At 39.8% G+C, this 26,607-nt stretch overlaps 2 protein-coding genes across 5 annotated transcripts in view; one reads left to right on the top strand and one right to left on the bottom strand.

The window, feature by feature from the left end:
• The window catches only part of cntd1 (cyclin N-terminal domain containing 1), an 11,486-nt gene extending 810 nt beyond the window's left edge, over positions 1–10,676 (top strand). For 2 of the 4 annotated variants that reach the window (XM_008113162.3, XM_008113163.3), the window contains exons 2-8: positions 1,996–2,188; positions 2,446–2,521; positions 6,217–6,373; positions 7,709–7,871; positions 8,304–8,448; positions 9,391–9,487; positions 10,147–10,676. In XM_008113162.3, the coding sequence (XP_008111369.1) occupies positions 1,996–2,188; positions 2,446–2,521; positions 6,217–6,373; positions 7,709–7,871; positions 8,304–8,448; positions 9,391–9,487; positions 10,147–10,242 (927 nt within the window). In that variant the 3' untranslated portion in view covers positions 10,243–10,676. Of the gene's footprint in view, positions 1–256; positions 1,308–1,995; positions 2,189–2,445; positions 2,522–6,216; positions 6,374–7,708; positions 7,872–8,303; positions 8,449–9,390; positions 9,488–10,146 lie in introns of those variants that run through there. The other 2 variants (XM_062957609.1, XM_008113164.3) reach the window with 2 other exon arrangements.
• On the bottom strand, positions 10,662–26,607 carry becn1 (beclin 1). The gene is made up of 12 exons (XM_003222568.4): positions 26,375–26,607; positions 22,735–22,863; positions 22,388–22,455; positions 21,227–21,285; positions 19,670–19,760; positions 18,690–18,826; positions 18,142–18,336; positions 16,888–17,034; positions 15,005–15,154; positions 14,779–14,839; positions 12,310–12,452; positions 10,662–11,221 (listed from the first exon to the last, which is right to left on the bottom strand). Exons 2-12 carry the CDS (start codon positions 22,859–22,861, stop codon positions 11,053–11,055), a joined length of 1,347 nt encoding a protein of 448 aa, XP_003222616.1. The 5' UTR covers positions 22,862–22,863; positions 26,375–26,607; the 3' UTR covers positions 10,662–11,052.

Below are 26,607 nucleotides of genomic sequence, written 5' to 3'. Positions count from 1 at the left end.
AATATTATATTTATATTATATTTGTATTTAGTGAGCTCTTTTCTTAAGCTTCCCTTAATATAAGCAAGCTCTTCCATTATAATTATTTTAAAATTATTTTATATTTATATTATAATAAATTATTCCATTCTATATATTATATTAATATGTATTGATCTCTTCCGTTATATTTATATGTATATTTCTATTATAATAAATTTTTATATTTACTTAGCTCTTCCCTTAAGCTCAACTTATAGTGAGTGAACTCTACCATTATATTTCTATTATTTTTCTATTATTATAATACGTTATTAATTTTTTTAGTATTCTATTCACTGAGCTCTTTGCTTAAGCTAAACTTAATTTAAAGCCATACACAAGGGAATGTCCACTGTGAATCACATCGGGCAGTAAGGAAAATTTACAGTAAAGAGATACAAATTCAAGACCTTAAAGTAGAACCTTCCAAACACTTCACTTTTTAGAGATGCATCATTTCAGAGCAGAGTAATTCAGTTTCACTAGCAGACCGGAGGTTAAACCAACCCCTTATTAGAGATACGGACACAGACATGAAATATAGGGGGGGGGGCGCACACCATATCTTATAAAAACCTTTCATTCATATTTTAAAAACAATATGATTTGTAATATAATAACATACATTTTCAATATTTTTGTCATTTCTGGTTTGCATGACACATCTACACATTGCAGCCAACACAAACCTGTAATGACACATAATTTGGAAAGCTCTGCCTTATAGGCCGTAAAGGTCTCCAGAAGGATCTAGAGCAGGCATGGGCAAACTAAGGCCCAGGGGCCAGATTCGGGCGCTTACCTCAGGCCCTCCTAATTTTTCCTGTCCTCTTGGCATAAAGATGCTGCGGCCTGCCCTTTGGATCACTCTCAACCACTAAATGTCTTTCTCTCTTGGCATTAAGATGGTGCAAGTGGCACTGTCTTATGCTGGGAGGACGGCTTAAGCACGGCTTGAGGAAGGCATTAGGTTGTAAAACATGTTTTGATGTTTTGGTGCTTAATTTGTAAAATCAAAATGTAATTTAATAGGCTTTTCCTTAATCCCTCCTTATTATCCAACATTTTCGCTTATCCAACGTTCTGCCGGCCCATTTATGTTGCATAGGTGAGACTCCACTGTATATGTATGAAGGTGGTTCTTATCTGGAGATTGTTGGATGACAAATTCCATTGACAGCACACATAGAATCATAGAATGGAAGATCATCACACAATGGAAGATCATCAGAGGTACTATCCAACCAGATCTGGAGAGGCTTCTCAAAGTTTTCAGGGCTTTAAAGGTTAACACAACTCTCTAAATTAATGCAGATCAAGTTTTAGAAATGGGTTGTGTGTTCAAATGACTCCCTTTAGCTCTTAGATATCCTTATTCTGCACCAGTTACAGTTTCCAGATCCTTAAAGAAGAAAACAGTTCCATCCAGGATAATTTTTTGTCTTCATTTCTAGATTTATGCGCTCTTTCATAAAATTGTACAGAGTTGTTGGCAATGTGTCATTCATTCTTGATCTTCAACTGACAGAGTAGATTAGAGATTTCCAAACGGTGTGTTGTGACACATTAGCGTGTTGGCTGCAGTGTGTGTGTGTGTTGCGGGAAATATCTGAGTCTATGTAAAATAAGCAATAAATCATATTTTAAAACTTATAAATGAAAGGTGTTCATGAAATACATAGTATCTCATACATTACAATTTATATATGTGTGTCTATCTCATATAAGGGGTTTAACCTCTGGTTTGCTAGTAAAGCTGAATTACTGTGTCGCAAAATGATGGAGGTCTAAAAAGTGTGTTTCCAACATGAAATGTTTGAAAGCTCTCAAACAATCGAACCTTAGAACCAGTTTTATGGAGAAGTTTGGAAGTAGAATTGCTGAGAGGAGAGAAAAAGAGGAACTTATAGATAGGATTATATAACACCACATTGTTTAAGGTAAACACAGCTGATAGTTTTTCTCATTCTTCAGGGTGTTGGTGCAACAGTTAAGATGTGCTCACCTGCACAGCTGGCAGCCAGGTACCGCTCTTCAGAGCCTGTCTTTGGAGCCGTGGCTCCTGGGATTATACAAGATGCTTTGCTTCACATGGCGAGGGAGAATGAGCAGTCCTTGAGTAAGCTCTGCAGTGAGGCAGGCAGCTTTAAGGAGACCAAGACAGTGGGTAAGAGTTGGGCTTGGCCAACCCTGAAGATCAGAGGTGTGCCACTGTGAAGGGAGGGAGACAGACAGCAATTTTTGCTCCATGGACCTCATTTGGGGTTTCAGTCTACTGCAACTGCCAAAAATTATCCTAGTAGTGAGGAGAGTGCATTGGAGGACTGTTCGGGGAGCCTTCAGGGCCCCCAAAGTGGGGTTTGGAGCTAACATGTTCAAATAGTTTGCAGCTATAATTTTGATAACTTCATCTCTCTCGGCCAGAATTCGTGTTTCTTTTATCTGAAAAATGGAACCTGACTGAAACGGCAAGATACCAAGCGATAGAAATATTTGAAAGGTATTGCTTTGTTTTGTCTTCTTTTAGTAGTGTTGACTTTAAAGCAGAGGAGTATGAGTAAAATGCATGTAAGACTATGGTGCTTTTATAGTTTGTAAATAGCTGCCCCAGGCAATGGAAGCTATTATTATCAAAGTCATCTGTATCATCTTTACCCCATATTTCTGCCAAGAATGGGATGCAAGGCAGCTAACAACGTATTTAAAACAATACAGATTAAAAATACAGTGTTCCCTCACTACTTCGCGGTTCACTTTTCGCGGATTCGCTGTTTTGCAGCTTTTCAATAAACTCTAAAATACTATTATAAATCATAAAAAATTACAATTTACACCCCCTAAGGAGGGGAGGAAGGAGAAGTCAAAGGGAGAGAAAAGGAGCCCAAGCGGCAACAGGAGAAGGAGGCGATTTATCAACACACGATTGGTTGATAAAGACTTAAAATAGTGTATAACTACTATAATAATGTATAAATATTAAAATAAATATCGTGTCCCTACTGCGTGGATTTTCACTTATTGCGGGTGGTCCTGGAACCTAACCCCCACGATAAGTGAGGGAACACTGTATATACAAATGCATTAATAAAACTAAAAGGTCTGCAACTTGAACATTTTTTCAAAATGAAACGAACACTGAAACCTTCAATAAAGCTGCAAGAAATAACTGATTAACATTATTATTATTGCAATCATGATTTGACACTGGGTAGGCCTCTTTGCTGATGGTATTTATAACTGGATTGCAATAGTCAAACAAATACTTTTGAAGAGGCATTATGTTGTCAGAAATCTGTGGTAATTGACATAATGTGTGGTTACTGAAACGTTCAGGTCATATTTAAGGGTAGCCCCATGTAAATGCATTACAGCAGTCTAGAGGATTGTCACACAATGGAGCATTGCAGCTAGACAACAGCTTTAAATCTCTATTATGTTGCCACCTTCTATTGTATTTTTTTTTAAAAAACCCTACTGATTCTTAACCAAACTGAACCATAGCATAACACATGTGGATAGAAGTTACTCAGTTGGATGGGAGCTATCCAGAAACAGAAGCAGATTTATACAGATATGACTAATTTGCAGGGTGAGTTTGTGTACATGAGAGATAGACAGTAGGCTTGAGCGATCCACGAAAAAATTGATTCTAAACTCGTTTCAAAAGCAGAGGGGGGTAGCGTTTCGTTTCTGAAGACATTTCCGAATTTTGCCCCCAAAAAATTCAAAATTAACGAAAATTCGTTATTTTCAAAATTAATTCGTTAATGGCGGACGCGCATGCGCAGTGGCCCAAAAACAGCCCAAGAGGGGGGGGGGGAGTTAGGGGGCTCTCCTGCACTCATTTTTTCAGCTATACTGATCAAATTTGGTACAGTGGGAGAACAAAATCCACCCTGCTTGTTCGCTAAATTGCAGAGCGTTTGCCCTTTCCTAAGATTTATTGCGCAATTTTATAGTTCATATAAAAAATCTTTATTTACCAATTGCAAAAAATCTGTTCCTGCTTTTGAATTGTTATTTCCTGTTCAATAGGGGTTCCTTCACTGTGAAAGTCCTTCTTCTACTTGTGTAACATTGTTTCAGTGCCCGTAAATCTGTCAAAATGTTAGGGCATTGGGGGCCATTGGCCAAGAGACACATTGTGCTGCCTGCCACAATGCGCAATGACTTTCCCCAGGCATCCATATTGGAGGCCATTATACCACAGTGGTCAAGCCCCTCCCCCTCCCAAGAAATGTAAGATTTGTGCGACGTTGGTTTGATTTATTGCCTGATGGCAAAATGGGGGCTTGGATCCCATTCCCCTGGGGAGCCGGCCACCGTTGGCCGGCCCCACGCCACCACCCCACCACCCAAGGGGAAGGGCGTGGCGCCTTTGAGGCAGCTAGTGAAATGGGGTCACAAGCTCCACTGACCAGGGATAATGGGATGTGCAACGCTTTGGCCAGACTTTGCGCTATGGAATCACTGTTGGAGTGGCTGCCCTGGCACTGACCGCAAGGCCTATAGAGCAGCAGCACAGCAGCAGGAAGCAAAAACAGGCTCTCTTTTTTCCCAAAGGAGGTGGGATGCAACGCAGGATAATGGGATGTGCAACCCTTTGGCCAGACTTTGCGCAATGGAATCACTGTTGGAGTGGCTGCCCTGGCACTGACCGCAAGGCCTATAGAGCAGCAGCAGGAAGCAAAAACAGGCTCCCTTTTTTCCCAAAGGAGGTGGGATGCAACGCAGGATAATGGGATGTGCAACCCTTTGGCCAGACTTTGCTACTAGCGTTGAAAAAAAGAGAAGTTTCCTAATAAAAACGAAAGCCCACCCCGCCCGCACCAGCAGGCAATATGGCGGCGCAGCAGAAAAATTGCAGGGCTGGTGGGCAAATGGCAAACGCCAAGCTTGTGGGGGGAAAAAGGCCACAGGCCCTTTGGAAAAACACCCTGCAGAAACACCCAACAGTTTCCCACACCACCTCACCCACCCACCCTTTTCTCCCGGTCTTATAATCTGTAGCTCAGCCAAGGAAGCTGTGACGCAGCAATCTTGCCTGCCTGCAGTGCCTGGAATCTCACTAGCGTTGAAAAAAAGAGAAGTTTCCTAATAAAAACAAAAGCCCACCCCGCCCGCAGCAGCAGGCAATATGGCGCAGCAGAAAAATTGCAGAGCTGGTGGCAAACGCCAAGCCACAGGCCCTTTGGGAAAAAAAAAATTCTGAAACACCCAACACTTTCCCACCCCACCTCACCCACCCAACCTTTTCTCCCGGTCTTCTAATCTGTAGCTCTAGCTCAGCCAAGGAAGCTGTGACGCAGCAATCTTGCCTGCCTGCGGAATCTCACTCCCAACCCACCCTCTCTCTGCAGATCCCGAAATGAGCCACGAGGCGCCCATGCACGCTCTTTTCATTCAGGACGTACTACCAGCCCCTCCCCTGGGTTAAACGTGCTCTCTGATTGGCCACAAGGTGGAAAGAACACGCTAGGTTGCCCCAGTGCACTTAAACAAGTTTGGGTGATTTGCAAAACCTTTTTTTCCCAACAAAAAAAACGACGAAATAAGAAAAATGGCCTGTCGCGGTTCGAAACCGCGATATCCAGACGTGTGGACAATCAAGGTCGTATATTGCTTCACAAGTTACAAAAGTAACGAATTAGTAACGAGTAACGGGGAAATCGAATTATTTGAGCAAGCCTAATAGACAGTAAGGGTAAAGGAGTAAATGAAGAATGAGTAGCAAAGGATTTCATGGAGCACAGAGAAGTGTTTTGCCTATGCTGAGTGCTCTTGGCTCTGCAAAGAGAGGATGGGGGGTGGGGAGCTTGTTTGAGTAAATTAACATACAATTTTACTTTATTTGATTAGCCTGTATGCCCATTATCAAATAGCAAGAATGTGAGAAAAAGGCAACTACGATGCATTCATGTTTCTTCTTCCATACAATGTGCAGTGTGATGGCTGGTTATTTCAGGTCCCCCAAATAACTGTACACTATAATTATTTTGCACACAGGCTTTATCAGTACGTTTATTAATTCAGCGGCTCATGTTCTTTTTAGCCCCTGCCCTTTGACTGTTTATAGTGATGGTAAAAATTATGCTGATTTGATACTAAATATTGTAAGTGACCACCTTATTCCTTGTAGTTATAATTAGCTATTTCTTTTTTTTAGCCAAATATTTTTGCTCTTATGCTATTTAGGTTCATGCTCACACTTATTAAAGAGCTCTTCCATTGCACCAGAGCAAAAGGAGAAGATTGCAGTTGGACCTCAGTGAAACAGCAAATTGAGGGCATATACGTGTTGCGCCTAGTTTCTTCCATTCAACTTGCCAGCAAGCTCTCTTTCCATTACAGTGTAAGGAGAATTGGGATTCACTTTAAGTATATTATAAGTATTGTCGAAGGCTTTTATGGCCGGAATCACTGACTGTTGTTCGTTTTTGGGGCAGTGTGGCCATATTCTAGCAGCATTTTCTTCTGACATTTCACCTGCATCTGTGGATAGCATCTTCAGAGTTTCTTCACATGCAGAAGTTTTATAAATATGCTGTATAGCAGAAATATCCTTCCAAAACTCATACTTTTGCCTAGGACTGTGCTTGTTTAAAGTTTAAACCATCCACAATCCGTGTACAAAGAAATGCCCCGGCAGATCAAAATGTTTGTCATAGGAATAATATTTAGCTAAACAAGAAACCATTCCACTCATTATCTTGAAGTGTTTCCACTCTTTCTTTCCACTCTTCAGGGGTCGTGTGCTTTGTTCCATGACTTGCCCTCAAAACACATCCATCTTCAGAAAGTTTATGAAAGTTCCTGTCTTCCATATCTAACACTGGGCCTTTACAGCAAAAATCCTATCGTTCTGTGGTTACAGACTGATAAGTTGGCTACTGAGCTTCAGTTTAGGAATACAAGCATTTACATGGCTACTACCTAAATAATTGGAGGAGACACTCAGTCTATCACTATGACTGTTGCAGGAGAAAAACTTTGGATGTTCTGTGCAGTCTCTTTAACAAGTTCCAGCAAATTTTCGAGAATTATTCCCTAGGCCCAATCCCTAGGTAACCAGATAGCACTCTGTCTTGGACTTCCCCAACCCTATGATACGTTGTTGCCCTATCCCTGGCCCACCCCTTTTATAGTTGGCCACGTTCATCTTGTAATCTTGGCCATCGGTTTATTGATCCTTTTACTGATGGAGCTACAATGAAATGGGTTTTTAAAAAATATTTTATTTTTACTTTTAGTGTGTTTTACTGATGGAGCTACAATGAAATGGGTTTTTACTTTTACTTTTAGTGTGTTTTAACAGGGTTTTTTTGGTATTTTAGAATGATATTTTGTTTGTTAATTAGGTTGTTATATTGTTGAATGTGTCTATTTTGATGTATTGTCTGTACAGTTTTCTTTCCGGCAATTGAATGTTTGCCTTACATGTTGGAAACCGCCCCAAGGCCCTTCTGAGAGATAGGGCAGTATACAAATAAAATTTGGTATTATTATTATTATTATTATTATTATTATTATTATTATTATTATTATTATTATATATTATTGGCATATGTTTTTTAAAAATATTTTAAACCATCAGTCCAAAAGAACCATTTAATGCCAAATCATAGCAGTCAATATGTAAAGCAAAGTTTGCATTTTGGGAGTAACGTTCACACTTCTCTTCACACAGATTGTTAATAACAACATGGTTTTGAAGTTTCTGAAGTCCGTGGGTTACTCTTATACCACAGAAGAACTGCTGGAATCTGAACTGGCTATTTTGAAGGCTCTGCATTTTCAGATCAATGTCCCAGCCCCTTTTGCTTATGTTGAAATGCTCCTGGAGGTTTTAGGTAAAGGTCAGGAGTAAGATAACATTGGATAAGCTTAGGCTTGGGTAAAAAAAAAATGTGATATTTCATTCTCCTCTGTTTGAACATCAGGAAACTTTGTGCAGCTCTGCAAGATCTGTTTTGTCCAAAAAGGTTTGGTAGAATGAAGGGTATGTGTGTGTTTGAAACTATTCTCCTAAACTTGACAAAAATCCAAATAAGGGGAAAGGGCTAAAGAATCATAGTTGGAACAAGTGATGATCCCGCTGTCATTGGGCATGAGGGCAAAACAAAAAAAAAAACAAAAACCATAGAAGACATTTCAGGTTGGTGATCCATAGCAACGTATTTGTTAAGTCACTCGTCTAAATTAACTGTCCAGATTCTGCCTCGAAATAAACTTAGTTCTTCTCATTGCAGCCGTTTCTGATGCTTTCTTTGTTTTCCAATTAGGATACAATGGTTACTTACGCCCCACAAAAGAGCTACAGGAGATGTGCAGAAATTTGCTGAGCTTAGCATACCTCTTAAGGAGCAGCATTTATGACACTTTGCTGAAGTCAGCAATCGAAAATTCATCTCCAAGTGAGCTCCAGCTGTAAGTTCTGCAAAGCAACGTGCTAAAAATGAATGTACACGTAGGAGAAAGAATTAAATTGGAGGGGACATAATGTGGCACTTTTCCAGACTCCTCTATGTCTACTGAAGCCTCACAAAGTGAAGACCAAGAAATTCTGAGTCAGTTTTCCATATAAAAAAACCTTAATAGAGCTCTATTTATATGCTCCATGCTTGGAACAGAGTCTGGCTTCAGAGCTGAAACTGCCCTATGACACTGGAGTCTTGGCAATAATACAATATACACAATTTATACAAGATGGCTTTTTACCTGAATGCAATGACTGATAGGGTGTGAAGGCTGATTGTTTTCAGTGGAGATACCAATGCATCTGGATGTTAGATAAACTGAGTTATTGCAGCAAGAAAGTTTGTTGGGAGGAGACATAATTCACATTAAGGAAACAGCTTGCAGGGTGGGGAGTTAGAAGATTTTTGGGGTATTCAGGGTAATTTTACATTTTTTTGTATGCCTTTTTAAAGAGTGTATACAGAATTGGCCCTAAAGTCACAATCTGTGCCTGTGATTTTACTGAAAGAAAATACTAGAGAAGTTCACTCCTCTGCTACACGTTGGCAACATTACCACTAGTTTCGCACAAAGGAGTCATGCCACCTGGTGTTTTCTAACCTTGTAGATGACCACATAATCCTTTAAAATGACAGTGGTTGGACTATAGCCATGTACCCAAATAGAAGCCTCATTGAACTTAATGGGTCTCACTTCTGACTAGAAATAGCTTCAAAATAGGTGTTACACGATTGATGGGTAACATAGTCAGTATAACATTAATCAAAGTTCAGAAAATTAACAATATTGGATTATTTTCTGTATCTACATAAATGTATGCTTTTACTGTACAATATCCTTGCTATTTCTCTTGGAACACTATTTTCTTACTTTGCTATTTCAATTTAATAGAGCTGAGTTTGTATCTGTAAAGGAAGATCTCATGCTCCTGGCTGTGGGAGTCATTGGTGCAAGCTCTTTCCTGCTGAACCCTGAGGGCTGGAATCAGGTACATATATCTCACTGCTCAGCCTAGTGATAGAGTACGTTGAGTAGCAACAGTATAGCATAGTTATGGGCACACCTTTTTACTAGAGCTAAACTTTGTTGAAGAATGAAAATGCAGGGAAGAAAAAAGGAAAGGGAACAAAGTATAAGGGAAGGAAAAATGGAAATAAGGGAAAAGAAAGGGAAGGGCAGAAGGAAAGGAGGGAAGAGAAAAAAAGGGATGAAGGAAAAGAAAGGAATGTAGAGGGAGAAGGGTATATGAAGGAAAGTAAAGAAAGAAGCAAAGAAAGAAAAGAGATGAGGGAGAAGGTGTGAGGGAAACGGAGAAAGGAAAGTACCAAAAAGGGCCTGTGCATCATTGCCAGAGTTTTGTCATAGAGACGTTGTAAAGTAGATTTTCTCAGAGCTGGAGAAGGGATAAAATAGGCAGGCAATGGTCACAATGACATCTGGACAATGCTGGATATGTATACTAGTCAGTTTATGTAATAGAACTCTAAAGTAAAATTGCTATTGGCATTTTGAAGTAGACAGTAATTGTTTTTTTTTAGCTTTTCAAAATATGGTAACCTGGTATAGTATCAGAGTGAAATCCATTATTTTCTCCATCTGTCTGTCCATAAGAAACCTTAACCTCAGCTTTTTTTTAATGATTGAAAGGTTGTGGAGTACCTTGGTGACACCACTGGCATCAGTCTGCAGAGCATTGTTGAGGCAGTCTATGCAATTCTGAAGCACAGCATGGATGACTGCTAGAATCCCCTTCTTCCTGAGACTGAGGCAATATACTACTGGCATCAGGCTGTGTTTTACTGTACTCCTCATGAATATGGAGCTCTTAGAAATTATTTTTTTTACAGAAGCAAACAGCATTCGCAGTTATAGTTTAAAATGTTCATTGCTTTCTCACAGGCTTAAATTTTCTTTTGTTAACCTTTTATGGGTAGATATTTTAAAGGAAGTCACCTCTAACCCTGCCCATAGGTGGAGATCAGTTTTATTTTTGTAAGCAGTGAAGTATTGAGTGCTTGGGAGGAGAAAAAAAATTTAATCTGCATATTTTGTGTTTTCTGAAAGCTTTGTTGGAGGAAGAAGTCTCAGTATGGATGAATTCGTTTATAAGGGAACTATTATAACTATTTCCATGTCTGTCCCTTATGAATAAAGATACTGTGTTTTTCTGAAAGAAACTGGTATTATTTATTTGTGTACTTCCTTAGGTATTGTAGCATAGTAACAAAACAAGAAGCACGAATTGGCTTACAGCTAAATAGAGTCACAATTCTGGAAGTTGATGCATCTTGTTTTTCTTCTTTTTACTAGCTGGCAATTTCAGCACTTTCTCCAGTAGCAGCATGCTTTGTCCAACAAATAGTCAATTATGAAGTATTCTGCTCCATTTGACTTGAGGATAACATTTAAAGATTTTAAAAGTTCCCCTTCCCAAAATTCCCCTGCCCTTTGGGTCTTGTATAATGATGTATGACTCTCACGAGTCTTGCTTTTGGCATCTTTGACACAAACCGCAGCTGTGTTGCAAAGTGGCCCTCTTCTCTATTATTGTCATCATTTATTATAGAACTGGGAAGAGACCCAGGCAAGACCCCATTTCAAGTTTGTCAGCATGAACTTGAGTGCTTTTGTCCACTGCTCCTCTGAGTTAAACTGTGTCTTAATGGAGTAGGATCCACCACTTCCTCCTGTATCTTCAATCTTGCCTTTTTCAACATCCATTCTGCATTAAAAAAACACAGAGATCCAGTAAGCCTCCCAAATGGTAACTTTTAGCATTTAGTGTACCCAATAGGGACACAATAACATTCTCCTCCAGTATGTAACATATTAGTTCTACTTGGTAAATATCTGCTAAACCTCTGACTTTAGCAGAGATGCAAGACAGCACAGGAGAAGCTCTAACTGCTACTACTTTCAGCGACAACATAGCAACAAAAGTGGTGGTGGTAATAATATTTTTTATTTCTTACCCATCTCTCCTCAAGGTTAATATTAAGCAGAGGATTCAAGACCTATGATTTCATGGCCCTGCATTTCTATATAGTTAACATAAATAGAAAAGTCAAGAAGGATGCAGGTTTCATCCAGTGGAGATAAGAAAATGGTGTGCTAAAATAAATAATAATAATAAAAAACTGTATAAGAATCTCACAAGGACACACCAAAGGACTGCCTCCCTTATCACTGTTTTCAACGCTGACCAACCAGGTAGCAAAGACAACCAAAGACATGCTGATTCAAAATACAGTGTTCGCTCACTTATCGCGGGGGTTAGGTTCCAGGACCACCCGCAATAAGTGAAAATCCATGAAGTAGGGATGCTATATATTTATACATTATTTTAGTAGTTATACACTATTTTAAGTCTTTTTATCAACCAATCGTGTGTCGATAAATCGCCTCTTTCTCCTCCTGTTGCCGCTTGGGCTCCTTCTCTCCCTTCGCATCTCCTTGCTCCCTTCCTTAGGCTGTAAATTGTATTTTTTATGATTTATAATATTATTTTAGAGTTTATTGAAAAACCGTGAAATAGTGAATCCACAAAAAGCAAACCGCGAAGTAGTGAGGGAACACTGTATGGCCATTCTGTTGCCTATCAGTGTAAGATTGGATATTCATCATCTAGTTTTAATACCCAATGACAAAAATGAATAAAAATATCCCATATCCATGAGGCCTTTCCATGAATATGCCTGACATTTTTAATTAACCACAAATCTCCCAGAGGTCAGTTTTTTTGGGGTAGAATTTAGAGAAAGGAAAACCATCTTCCTCTCAATCAATTTTCCTTAGCTAACAACACTTTACCTGTAAGGCAAACAGAAACGGGTCTCGCCCTTTTCCACTTCTTCTTTGAACTGTTGCACACAATCCAAAAATGCCACCATGGCATGGTCAAACTTGTTGTCCCAGAAGAATCTCAAGCCTCCTGAGCAGTAGAGGGGCAGCTCCTTGAAGACACAAATGTTGATACCAGAAACAAAAGAAGGTGCACCACTGCTCCCCCAAGACCTCTTGGGATGCAGCTTTTTTTTTTGCAGTGGACCAACAGCATCACAACATATACCACAGAACTGAGAATCAACTTTATAATTCACCCATTGCTGTTCCCCATACCTGAATCCAGAACAACAAAAACTGATCTACTAACAAAATGCTTGGCAGTGATTAGCAACTCTTACTGACTCAATTTCTTGCCATGTTTCTTTTTGCTATGTTACCTGTCCTGGTGTTTCTAAGACCTTGCACATCCTAAAGTGCAAATAAACTGCAATGCCTGCTCTCCTAGGGGAACTTGTACATAGAATTCGAAAGCACAAACAACCCTTCCCAAAATCCCCACAAAGTGAAAAATTGCAAATAACAAAATTGCTATTTTTTAATCCTAGATAAAACTTATCTAGGAATCTCTAGGTTCACCATCATGACTCAATGATCAATTTCCAGAAGAAGTTGACCATTGAGTTGCATTTTATTGCTGACAGATTATTCAAACATTTTAATCAAATCCATGAATAATGGAATCTGCAAAATTTGAGAGCCAGCTGTATAAAGCTTTGAAGCAATGTTTACACTATTCCTCAATAGACTAACACGAGCCACAGTTGTCAACTATCATACTTGTCTCATGTCTCATTTTCCATGACATGTTCTAGCTGCTGGTAAAACAAGCGTGCTGGAGGCAGTTAGAAGAGCTGGTTTATGTTTGTGAGGTTGTGAGAACATAAATGCAGCAGCTGGAATATTCTGCCAAACACCAAGTACAATGGTTTGAGTTGGGTCCTCCAAGTTCCCATGTTTGCTGCCTGCCTCCAATACAACCTCTTCCTCTTTTTTAAGACAACCAATCTGCTATGCGAGGGATGAAACTTCAGTTTCACTGGATTATGGAGACTGAAAACACAGACGGTGACTACAGAAAAGCCCTTTGCAGTCAGCTCTCTATATGTGTGGATCTCATTTTTGTGGATTTGATTATTTGAGAATTTGATTAATATGTTCTCCCTAGGAATTTCTAGGTCCTCCATCATAGTTCTATGGTCAATTTCCAGCAGAACTTAAGAGTCATGCTGGAGAACCTACGAATTCCTAGAAAAAACAGTTTTCTAGGCATGCATAGGTTCTCCAAGATGATTCTATTGGAAGTTGACCATAGAGTTGCACTGGAGGACTTTTTTATTTCATGTCAAAAGCATTGCATAATAAATAAGTTTAAAAGTGATGAAACAAAGGAATCACAAGCAGTTAAATAGTTTTAGGCTGGAGGACTTAAAGATTCCTAAAGTGTTCCCACAGCTTTAAAAAAGTGCTTTTCCATTCAGCTTTTCCACTTTCACAGAGGTCCTGCAGCCTTAACCCCAACAAACTATATTACCAACAGCAGCTAGTTCTGCTGTATATAAAGCAAGTTTCTTCTTGAATGTCTGGTTTTGGGTCTCTAGAGCCAAATACTAAGGAAAAATCACTTTTGGTGTGGCATTGGTATTTTCCTAGTCACCTTGCTCCACAGGGCTTGGTTCTTAAGGCCTAGGGCCAAGCATTCAGGAAGCAGCGGAACATGGAGCTCAACAATATTGGTGTACGACATTGGCCTCAAATTATATTTCTTCTATAAACCAACTTAGAAGCTATTATTGCCATAGCTTGCCACAAAATATTTTAATTGATGTTGCCAGGATTTTAAACATGCGTTGTTTCCAGGCTGGGTTTTGCCACCTCTAGTCTAGACATCCAGAACAACATAGGCGTATTGAAGATTCTAAGAAGTGTGAATATAAGTGTGAATTTGGTCAGACCTCACCTGGAATACTGTGTCCAGTTCTGGGCACCACAGATCAGGAAGGATTTGGACAAGATGGAATGTGTCCAAAGAAGGGTGACCAAAATGGATCAAAAGTCTGGAAAGCAAGCCCTTACAAGGAGCAGCTTATGGAACTGAGTATGTTTAGCTTGAAGAAGGCTGAGAACATTTAGCCATGTTTAAATATTTGAAAGGATGTCCTATTGGGGAAGGGGCCAAGCTTGTTTTTTGCTGCTCTAAAGACTAGGACATGGAGCAAAGGATTCCAAGGACTACACCTTACCATTCGGAAAAACTGGCAGAACTGATTGATGGTGGAATATACTGCCTTGAAGTGTGGTGGAATCTCCTTTGGAGGCTTTTAAACAGAGACTGGATGGCCATCTGTCAGGAGTGTTTTGAGTGTGCAATCCTGCACAACAAGGGGTTGAATGGGATGGCCTCTTTCAACTCTTTGATTCTATGAAACTTCTTACCTTGGATTTGTCTGTGAGAGACTCTAAATAAGAATGGTTCCCATATGGGATTAGGCGATATCTGCAAGAAGCAGAATAAACCAGATTCAGTCAGCTTCAGATTTAGTTGATTGAAAATGGGGCTATAAATCTTATGAATAAATAAAGGAAAAAATTAATTTGCCAAAATGCTTTCATAGCCATAGGACTAAGAACTGGAGAGTAGCCATCTCTCTCTTCCTCCTACCTTTGAAAGGTAAGGCCCATCTTGTTTGCCAGGGCATGGAGAAGCAGGACAGTCTGTCCCCAGGCTGCGTTGATCTCATTCCATTCTACAGGAACACAGGGGAGGCGTCCCAGACGAAAGTTGTTTATTGTGCCAAACTGTCCACTGTGCCTATTAAAAAATGAACAGGTTCCACAGTCAGCCATGAGTGAAACTGCTTCTTCTCCAGGCAATTTCTTAAAATGTACACCCAACCCATCAAGAATTAAACAAAACTTTAAAAACTAATAGCCATACTTTTATTTAAAATCTGTCCCACCTACTGGATGCCAATATGGGGAATCTTTACACAATTCTAGCACTTTAAATTCCATTGTAGGTGCTATGGTTCCCTCTTACGAAATCCGGAAATTTGCAATACAGGGATTTAGAATTCTCAGCCACAAAGACCTAGTCTCTCGTCAAATTACAAATCCCATGATTTTATAGGATTCAGCCATGGCAGTTAAAGTACAATATAGTGGTGTGACTTGCAGCATGGAAGGGTCTCTGTTGTAATTCTCCTGTCTTCTTGAACACATGCTGTCAATTCCACTTTCTGTGCCAGTAACAATATGCACAGTAATAATAATAATAATAAAACTTTATTTATACCCCGCCACCATCTCCCCGTGGGGACTCGGGGCGGTTTACATGGGGCACAGGCCCAAATTATATAGAACAAAACATAGGCAACATAATACAAAACACACTATAAAAAGATAAAACAGTAATACAATATATCAATTAAAACAAAAATACAGGATAAAAAATTGTATTTAAAACACATAAATGGTAAAATCGTAATAAAAATGGGATAGATTAATTAATCAGCCCCAGAGGGTTTTTAATAGACTGTATCTCCAAAGGCCTGCTGAAACATCCAAGTCTTCAGTTGTTTCCTGAAGGAAGGTAGAGAGGGAGCCAACCTAATCTCCCTGGGGAGGGAGTTCCAGAGTCAGGGAGCCACGGCCAAGAAGGCCTCTCGTCCCCACCAAACACAGTTGTGAGGAGGGCAGAAGTGAGAGGAGGGTATATGCACAGTATATGCATTATGAAGTCCATTTCTGTACCAATAACAATATACAGAAAATCTAAAAGGTTCCAGGATGAAGGTCTAAACTGGCTTGCTAGGCAACTATAATACCATATTAAAGCATATAAGAGTACACTACATGTTATAACAAAGGAAGGCCAAGACCCACAAGCAAAGGGCATACAATTCTTCTAAGTAACCTGGGTCAATCTGAAGAACTGGGAATGGGACCCCTTCCACACAGCTGAATAAAACCCCACATTATCTGCTTTGAACTAGACTATATGGCAGTGTGGACTCAGATAACCCAGTTCAAAGCAGATATTATGGGATTTTCTGCCTTGATATTCTGGGTTATATAGCTGTGCGGAAGGGCTCTGAGATTCCAGCTCTATAAAAGTGGCAGCTCTTCTAAAATGTCCTTGCAAATGACTGGCTGAATTGATTAATCACCAAGCTTTACAGAGTCTTGTTAGTTCAACTCTACACTTCATGCTTTTTGAGTATTAGCTGCTACCAGAAATGTATTTGAATGAAGGGGGTTCCTTAATGACTATTTTCCTTAGCTCATATGTGTTACCCTTTTATCAGTCTATTAATTTCTGACATGTTCTCTTCACTGCCCCCAACTCTGGTAGTCTCTCTTATTTGCAAGGGCATTTTAGAAGAGCTGTCACTTTTGTAATGATAACCAGAACATCTTGAATTCTCAATTCTGTACAAAAAAGAAAAGGATGAAAATACTGGTTCTTTGGGGCATTATCCTCACCCTAGTTCAACTAGAGATCACACACTCTCACACATACACACACCTTTCTCTCTTCCTTACCAGATATGGAAAGTGGCATTAAATACGTTGGTTTTCTTCAGCTTGTCCAGCTGCATTTGAGCATAGCGCATTTGGTTATCCACACTTTTCAGATCATCATCTAGTTCTAGTTGCTGTCGCTTGAATTCACTGTACTCTTTCTGGTACCTTCAGAAAGATTAGGGAAATTTAATTGGAACAAGAATAAATAAAGGTGATATATACAGCAAATGAGTAGATGAATAGGTATTGCTCCAGCGGGAAGGTAACGGTGCTCCATGCACTCATGCCGACCACATGACCTTGGAGGCGTCTACGGGCAACACCGGCTCTTTGGCTTAGAAATTGAGATGAGCACCAACCCCCAGAGTTAGACACAACTAGACTTAATGTCTAAGGTATCTGCTTAAATGTGGCCTTTAAGCAGATACCTTAAACTGTTTTTATTTTATTATTTATATATTTATTTACAGTATTTATTCCGCCCTTCTCACCCTGAAGGGGACTCAGGGCGGATGACATTACACATATAGGCAAACATTCAATGCCTTAACATAGAACAAAGACAGAAGACAAACACAGGCTCGGAGCTGGCCTCGAACTCATGACCTCTTGGTCAGAGTGATTTGTTGCAGCTGGCTGCAGCCGGCTGCTCAACAGCCTGCGCCATAGCCTGGGCTGATTTCATAGCTGATTTCATATCAGCTATGAAATGAGATGCATCTGGTGAAGCAGAACTAAATCTATGAAAGCTTATGCTACTGACATTTCTGTCAATTATTATCAAAAGTGATACAAGAACATTTTGAACACTAATCCAGACTTAGTACAGCCATGTTTCTGAATTCTATGACCTGTGGAGTACAATTCCCTGAGTGGTCTCATCAGCAAAGCTCCAAACAAGCATGAATCAACTTAAAAGCAAAAGGTAACAGTGGAATTTAACATAGCCAGCATGAGCTTTGGAGGAAATGGATGGAGAAAACAGGAAATGTTACAAGGATGCAGTAAGCAATAGCCAAGCAGTATGCGCAATAATTTAAGAAGGGGGAAAGATGCTTTCAACATAGGCAGAAGGGGAGAAAGGAAAGGTTTTGTTGTTGTGTGCCTTCAAGTCATTTCCAACTTATCAAAAATAAGATAAGCAGTAAGGAATTTGTGAGGGCACAGCCAAGGGAGGAGATAGATGAAGGTTTCAACCACAGTCAGCCAAGAAAAGATAGGTCTCAATGATGTTAACAGTTGCAATATTTGCCAAGCATTCTTGCCACTCACTCTGCTTCTTCTTGATCCAGCCGCTCTGCCTCAGCCCTGACTTTATCAAAGTCTTCAGCCATTGCCTTGCGCTTCTGTTCCACTTCTTCCAGCTCTTCAATCAGCCTCTCCTCTTCAAGAGCAAATTCCTTCAGCTCCAGTTGCAGCCTCTCTTTGTCATCTTCATTCATCTGCTCCAAGATTTCTAGGCATCTCCTGCATAAAAGGCCACAGAAGTAATGATTTAAGGGAAGACGGGAGCTGTGGAAAGCACTGGTACCTTTCCTCCTGCTCTTCATTTTCTGAGCTAAAATCTAGGTGGTATTCCTATGTCCTTTCAGTGCCACACTTACCTCTGTGGTCATGAGTGCAAGAAATATGCTTTCATTTTAAGATGAAAGACAAGATATGCACAGCATGTTGCAAATGTGTGATGTGCACATAGTGCCATCAACAGAAAGGACACTAGGGAATGGAAGCATAGTCCTTTTCCTTTCCTTCACTCTTAAGGCCACTGCGGGCTCTGGGATGCCTCTCTTGTAGCATCCCTGAACATTATTCTCACTCACTTGTAATTCTGGCATTCGTTCTCTGTGATGTTTAGCTGTGTGTCCAGCTGGTCCAAAAGCGTGTCAGTGCATTCTTCACACAGAGGATGGTCTACATCTGTCTGACCAGACATAATATCAAACAAGTCACCTGTAACCTAAAGAAGGAATAAATTTTTGGTAAAGGGAAAATGGAAAATATACTCAAACCACGTTCAAGCTACTTGAATTCTATGTCTAAACCAGAGGTGGGTAAATTGTAGCCTGTTGGGCATTTGCAGCCCGGCAGACCATGTTAAGACTCCCAGGTTCTCTGTCACTCAAAACATACTAAATCTTTAAATTAGTTTTAATCTACGGTCCAAACGGTCCTTGTGCCTTCTAAGGGTCCCAGAAGCTATTTTGCCTTGTTTCATCCTCCCTCTGTCATTTTAGGCCTGAGTTTTGTAAACTGATATGCTTCCTGTTAACAAAAATAAACTATTCCTAGTCTAGGATCCAAATGAACATGCTGTTAAATGTAACTAAATTCTTTGGAAGATACAAGCAATCATTTAGAAGCAAAGGAAAGTTTTTCAACTCAGAATCATAGAGTTGGAAGAGACCTTGTGGGACATCCAGTCCAACCCCCTGCCAAGAAGCAAGAAAATAGCATTCAAAGAACCCTCGACAGATGGCCATCCAGGCTGTTTAAAAGCCTCCACCACACTCTGGAGCAGACAGTTCCACTGCTGAACAGCTTTCACAGTTAGGAAGTTCTTCCTAATGCTCAGGTGGAATCTCCTTTACTGTAATTTGAAGCCATTCTTCCACGTCCTAGTCTTCAGGGCAACAGAAAACAAGCTTGCTCCCTCCTCCTTATGCCTTCCCCTCACATATTTAGGGGAGGGACATGACAGGGGTGATGCAGTCCTTTGAGATCTTCCAAGGTGCCCAATGTGGCCTGACAACCCTTGGCAGTCCAGAGGTTCCCTGACAGACGTACAGAAGAGACAACTTGCCTTGAGTCTTCTACTGAGGTTTTCCATAGTGCCGCCATCAGAAGCCTCTCCAATCAGAGTGAAACTATTGGCACTTTCTGTTGACATCATCCTGGAAAAAAAGTCAAGATGATTTTGCTGCTAGGTTGCAGTCTGGCCACTTTGTCACTATAATTCACTTTCTGCCCCACATTTCCCCCTGTAATCTCTAGATTAAATCTGGAATTTAGAAATAACAACACAAACATCTCTCTTCCATCGCCTAAAGGAAAAACCTGCTCTGATTTCCTCAAAGTTGAATGTATAACAAAGTTCAAATTTGGTTTCATCCTCCAATTGAGAAAAAATTTTGCAAGATAGAAAAAGCAGCCTTTGATGGTTTAAAAGAATAACTATTTCTTGGGATCCCCCTTTCCCTGAAGCAACTTCTCTGTAACTATATTTTTAATGACTGTTGCCTACCTTCAGGTTTTCTATATAAGACAAGACATGCAATGAAAAGAAAATGGCAGTGGGGACAGATTAAATATTGCCTATCCTTCTTTCTGTTTGATGCCAAAGCAGTGGTAATGGAGAGAAGGCCTTTCACCTACTTCTGATCCCAACTGTGATGTCTCTACCTATTCTTTTATTCTTCAGGGCCACAGAAGTGGCAGTTGGTATGGAGGAAGATGCAATTGATCAAAATGTGGAGGATTGTGTGTTTCTCACCTTTTGTGCCCAATTTTAATGGATTTAGATATTTCTAGAGCAGGCAATTCACCATCTAAGTGTAATTATAGGACTGAGTCATCAAACAAATTTTGAACACAAGGCTACTTAATAATTATGCAGAAGAGGGAAATTCAGCATCTAACTTTCAAAGGAAGGAACTGGCAAAACCACCTGAGAATTCTTTGCTTACGGAAAACCTATGCAATTCATGGGGTCACTATAAGTCAAGGGGTGACTTGAAGACACATACAATTTTCAGGAAAAGTTATATAATAATATACATAGCTACCCATTTCTTTTTACAGTGATCTGTGAAGAGATATGACTACAGGCAAAAGGAAAAGAGAAACATTACAGAGCAATGGTTCACAGCCTTTGGCTTTCCAGATGCCCTGGGCCCACCTCCCAGAATCCATCATAATTGGCCATGTTCAAAGTAGATGAAAGATGAAAGGTTGAGAATTCCTAGTCTAGACCGAGGCAGGCAGACAGAACTGAGAATCGGGAGGTTTTTGCAGGAGTTAGTTGGACATGTGGTTACAGTCCAATGACAACAGTTTAGAGAGAGAGATTTCTACAGATGTCTTGCATATGAGAGTTAAGCTGTATACTCACATAAAGAGCAAAATGTCTAACAGACTTCAAAAAAAGAAAACTTCTCAAGGAATTTTCTGGAAAGCCAGATGTTTCTATCTCCACTTTCTTGCTATATGTTACAGCTAGGCACATGTTTTTATATGAAACATCTATAGATGTTAATAGGTCAGTCCCAACCAGGCTTTGATGATTTGTCATTTGGGCAGTAGCAAAATTTGCAGTCTGTGCAGAAGAACAATGTTAGGGAACATAACTGCTAATTAATACCTGGCTGGAGGGATGAATCTTCGGGACACACCATCCTGGCGGTTTTCAACAAATATTTCCTAAAAAAAATCAATATCAGAATTTTCTCATTTAGTCTTCATGAAAGGGTAAGCACCATTAGACACAGTAGAACCTGCTTATTAGATAGCCAGGTAAAATGCAATTTGAAAATGTCAGAGGGTGACCGTAAGTCCAAAATAAGGTAGATCCACAGTGAGGGAAAATATTCCCTCCAAGTAAAAAATTCCATACTGCTGTTATTAAACTCTTTGAAATCTTAAGAAAAAGCAGTGCCTTCTGAGCCTACCATCAACTAACTGGCACTTTCTACTTAGAAAAATATGAAATGTAAGCAAAAGGTTGAACACCAATAATATTCACTTCACATTTGCTTGGTAAATTTCCATTATAGTTCAGTGATGGATGCTTGACAATTTACTAAAATACATGGCTTAAAAATATTACAGTAATAATAATAAGAAGACATTTTGCTATTTCACATAAGGAACACCATCTACTATACCATTGCATATAATGAGAGTTGAGCTTTCATGAATTTTGGTATCCATAAGGGTTCTGAAACAGAAGGTCAAAGAATACCAAAAGCCCACTGTATACTCTTGTGATTTGTTATGCATGCCGTTTCTGGATAGAAGTTTAAAAGTGATACAAATGGTAAGGTACATGTTGACTCTAGCCAGTGTGTTGTAGGGGCCTAAGTGCTAGACTATGACTCTGGAGACCATGGTTTGACTCCCAACTACACTATGGATACCCACTGTGTAATCTTGGGTGAGCAACACATCCTCAGCACCAGAAACCCCCCACGGTGTTGCCATAAGTTAGAAATAACTTGTAGGCAGCCAACATTAACAACAACAAAGTAGAATGCAGTGCCAGATTGATCAGTTTAATACTAACAGCTGGAGTAGTGTGTTGCTAAACAAACTGTACCCTTCAATTCACTTCATTTCATTCTTAACTCCAAAAGTGTATTGGAAGTGTCAGCAGTCTGTGTGCTGTATACACGCTTCTCGTATGAAGTATAATGTACATTACAAAGCAAATATAGCACATTTGGTACCAAGAACAAACATTCCTTACTCTTGGCTGGCAAATATAAGAATGACTTAGATTTATTTTATAAGTCAAATCCTTTACCTCTGTCAAAGTGGTCTCTTCCTCCTGTGCATCCCCCAGCTTTGCTGGAGTGGTAGTAAGCAGAGGAGCTAGACAAAAGAAAATTGTTTTAAAATTATTCAGGTCAGGAGGCAGGAAAACGAACCGCAGTGGCACAGAAACAACAGAAGGATATTCTGCATACACACAGATGTACTTTGAATTGTTACTTACAAACTGTTAACAACAGTGTCAGGTTTTGCGGCTCAATCCCAAATGCACTACTATAGTTTACGCCTTACATCCTTCAAGACAGATCCCCAGCTGGCCTCTGTCTCCACAATCTGAATTGTAACTCCCTAATAGCTTTCTTTGTTATTTTAATTTACCTGTTAGCTCTTGAATAGTGACTTTGTCAAGGACCTTGAAAGATGTATCCAGTTTAAGAGGCTGGCTGCAGCGCTGACAAACAAAGCTGACCTGCATGGTGCAGGCAGGGGATTTTGAGCCATCCATACCTACAATTGGGAGAAGAATAAACAACAATCTCAGAAGCTGTGTGTGATGCTTCAATCTCCCTACAGGACAGGGATGTAGAATATGTGATTCTGTACATGTTGCTGAACTTAGAAGTCCCAGTCACCATCCTTTACCACTTTCTTATGGATAATGGACAACAATCACATATTTCCCACTCCAGACATAGGTGGAAACAATTATAAACAAATACCTTACTGTCAAGAATTCAGCTGCAGTCCAATGAGGTACCAGTCAAAACACAGAGGGGGAAAAATGACCTAATATTAACATTATTCCAGAAACTGGAGTTTTCATGGGGGATGGAGTGAGGAATGAACAAAGCCTCATTAGCGACCATAAGCAATTGGTGAGAGGCTTACTATGCAATCGTAAGTATTTGTTGTTGTGTGCTCTCAAGTTTCCCACTTATTGCAAACAAGATTTCTTCAGAAGTTTGCCCGTGGCTTTTTTCTGAGGCTGAAAAAGAGCAACTTGTCCAAAACCACCCAGTAGTTTTCAATGCTTGAGTGGGGGTGCAAATGCTGATTTCCAGAGTCCTATTCCACCACCCAGATAGTTTCACCATACTGACTTTAATCATATTTACTTTAAAATAAGGTCTGCCAAGTTTAGTGGCATTTACTTTCTAAAAGGATTTGCACAGCAATGCAGTTATTGTTGACAGCTTTTACTTCTTATGAAAAAGCAGGGCAGGTTTAGAGACGCAATTAAGCAGATGAAGACCTCCAGGTTTTCAGCCTACAATTCCCATTAGTCTAGGCCAGGGCTTCTTAAACCTTTTCTAATCTTGCCTCCTTTCTGGGCAAGACATTTTTACATGATCCCAGGTATACGCATATATAAAATAAACATAAAAATCCAAAATTTACTGAAAATAAATCAGCATTTGCAAGGTTTGCTAAATCGGCTGATTTTCCTTTTCGTGGAGCATTTTCTGCAGAGTCCACTGTAAACTCTGTACGTTGTTGCTTACAAATTTATGGAAATGGGTGGCATTCAGAAACCTTTCACTGTTGCTAATTTTTTGTGATCCTAACATTGAGCCAAGAGACCCATTTGGGGTTGGGACCCACAGTTTATGAAGCAGTGGTCTAGGCAAAGGAATAAGGGATGATAAGAGTTGCAGTCCGAGAGTATCTGTGGGGTTATAATTATCTAGAAAGCCAGTAGCAGTTCAAGCATTGGACTATGGCTTTGGAGATCAGGGTTCAAGCTCTGCTCAGCTACTGGGGGACTTTAGGCAAGTCACAGTCTCTCAGCCTCACACGAAGGCAAAGGCAAACATTGTCTGATCAAGTCTTGCTAAGAAAGCCCTGTGATAGTTGCCTGAAGATCGCCATAAATTGGAACAACTTGAAGGCACACAATCTTTGTCTACTTCTGGCTAGAACTTATGACAAATGTTGATCTAAATTACACTATATAAGATGATTTTTGTTCCTGGATTATAAATGTCATTTCCTAATTGAGTCTATCATAAAAACATGGGAAGTTTTTTAAACTGCCAAAACTTCGTTTTTGCCGGACGTGCTGCAGCACATCTTGCTCTAGTTTTTCAATGAATATAGAGTCTCAGCCAATTCAACATAGTTTGTGGTAGCCACAAAAACAAAGTTTCTGGAGTATAACAACTACTTTCAAAGTAAGTACTGGACAATTTAACAGGAAATGACACTTTGAAACCAGGAACATATTTTTTCCAAATTGTGTTACACAGTGTTAGGAACATTTGCAGGAATCTTGAACAGTCCCAGTCAGGCAATGATGTTTACTTTCCACTGAAGGTGTCCTTCTCAGGCTTCCGTCCTCCAGGTGTTTTGGACTTCAACTCTCAGAAGCATCAGGACCCTTCCACACAGTCATATAACCCCGAATATCAAGGTAGAAAATCCTACAGTATCTGCTCTGAACTGGGTTATCTGAGTTCACACTGCCTTATATTCCAGTTCAAAGCAGAAAATGTGAGATTTTATTCAGCTGTGTGGAAGGGGCCTCTGTTACCTTGAACAATGATAAGGGGTTCTAGGAGCTGTAGTCCAAAATATCTGGAAGGCCAAAGTTTAGGAAGCATTATTTTAAAACATGAGTTTTAGCAATCACTCATTGTTTCACCAAAAGATTAAATGGGACAATTGGGTCCCTTTTATACTACCATATTTTAAACATGAATTTTAAACATGTGTCCTTTGTTTAATTTACGTTTTGTGTATTTTAATACGTATTTTATAGAAATATGTTTTAATATGTATATTTTTAGAAATACATTTTAATATTTGTATTGTGGTATTTTTACAATATTTATGTGTTTTAATTACACTGTAACCTGCCTTGAGCTACAAAGGGAGGCAGGAAATAATATTATTATTTTGTATAATTCAGATTATTAAAGCAGATAATCCACATTATCTACTTTGAATTGGATTAATATGTGTCTACACTGCCATATAATCCAGTTCATCCTGCAGCACATTTTGCTAGTTTTCAGTGCATATCTCATCAAGTCTCAACCAATTCAATTGTGCCTTGCACATGCCCTGCCCCTCTCTGCAAATTTTAATAGTCTCACTTATCAGTTTTATGATGTCTTTTATTCTGTTGTTTATTGTTTTAATTTTATTGTAATGTGTTTTAATTTTTATATCTGTTCTGGATTTTTTGGGCTTGGTCCCCATGTAAGTCGCCCCGAGTCCCTTCGGGGAGATGAAAGCAGGTTATAAGAATAAAGTTATTATTATTATATTATAATTGTCTGTGGCAGCCACAAAATTGAAGCTTTGGGAGTACAACAACTACTTTCAAAGCAAGTACTGAACAAACAAGAAATAACAATTTCAAACCAGGAACGGAAGGTTTTTCAAACTTTGTTACGTATTGATTAGAACAAAGCAGCGAAACTTTGCTAAAGAAAACCCTATGATTCCTTGCCTAAGGAAATGCCAAATTCATGGAGTTGGCATACATTGAGAGGCAATTTGATGGCATGTGCAAATACATAAACACAGGACACCAACAATTTGCTTAAATATAATAAACACAGAATACTAACTAGCCCAGGCATGGGCAAACTTGGGCCGTCCAGGTGTTTTGGACTTCAACTCCAACAATTCCTAACATGCCTGAACTAACCCCTCTGAGTCCCCCCCCCCCCCCAACGAGGGAGAATCAAACGAAGTGAAAAAATTAAATACTTTGATTGTATTTAATCATGGAAGCTATAGTAGAGGGTCAGGCCTGGTTAGTATTTGGATGGGAGACTACCAGGAATCACCCAGACACTGTAGAAGGCTATATTTCAGAATAAAGACAATGTCCAACCTATTCTAGATATAGTTTGCAAAGAAAAGCCTATCACAGGGTCGCCATAAATCAAAGTTATAACTCGAATTCAAGCAACAAAGGCCCTATTGCACTCCGTGGGATGGGACCAGGCATGCCCAACTCCCAATGGGTCTATAAGGAGGCCTGCGTTCCTGAGTGTCGCCCACCTACCTTGCAGGTTGATCAGGGACGAGTTCTGGGTCTGTCACAACGGGCTCCTATTCGGGATTCGTGTTTATGTATTTTCATCCCGAAGGCATAGCAGCTCAGCGGATGACACTTTTCTGCTCCGATAATAATAACCTAGAGTCCATCCCCCCGCCCCTCTTTCTCTTAAAGAACCCCTGACACAGAACCACTCGCTCGAATCAGAGCTTCGGAGGGCTTTACTTCCGGAAAAACCG

This window comes from Anolis carolinensis, chromosome 6 (assembly GCF_035594765.1).
Source record: "Anolis carolinensis isolate JA03-04 chromosome 6, rAnoCar3.1.pri, whole genome shotgun sequence".
Classification (NCBI taxonomy): Eukaryota; Metazoa; Chordata; class Lepidosauria; order Squamata; family Dactyloidae; genus Anolis; species Anolis carolinensis.
This window is presented reverse-complemented; position numbering and strand designations above follow the sequence as displayed.

Bases quoted from the DNA above. Each gene is read 5' to 3' on its own strand.
- becn1 (XM_003222568.4), bottom strand. From the start codon at position 22,861: ATGGATGGCTCAAAATCCCCTGCCTGCACCATGCAGGTCAGCTTTGTT. The intron at 18,337-18,689 runs GTGAGTGAGAAT...CCTTTTATGCAG, and splicing joins AACGAATGCCAGAATTACAA to GAGATGCCTAGAAATCTTGG. The intron at 12,453-14,778 runs GTAAGAAGTTTC...TGTGTCTTCAAG, and splicing joins CTCTCACAGACAAATCCAAG to GAGCTGCCCCTCTACTGCTC.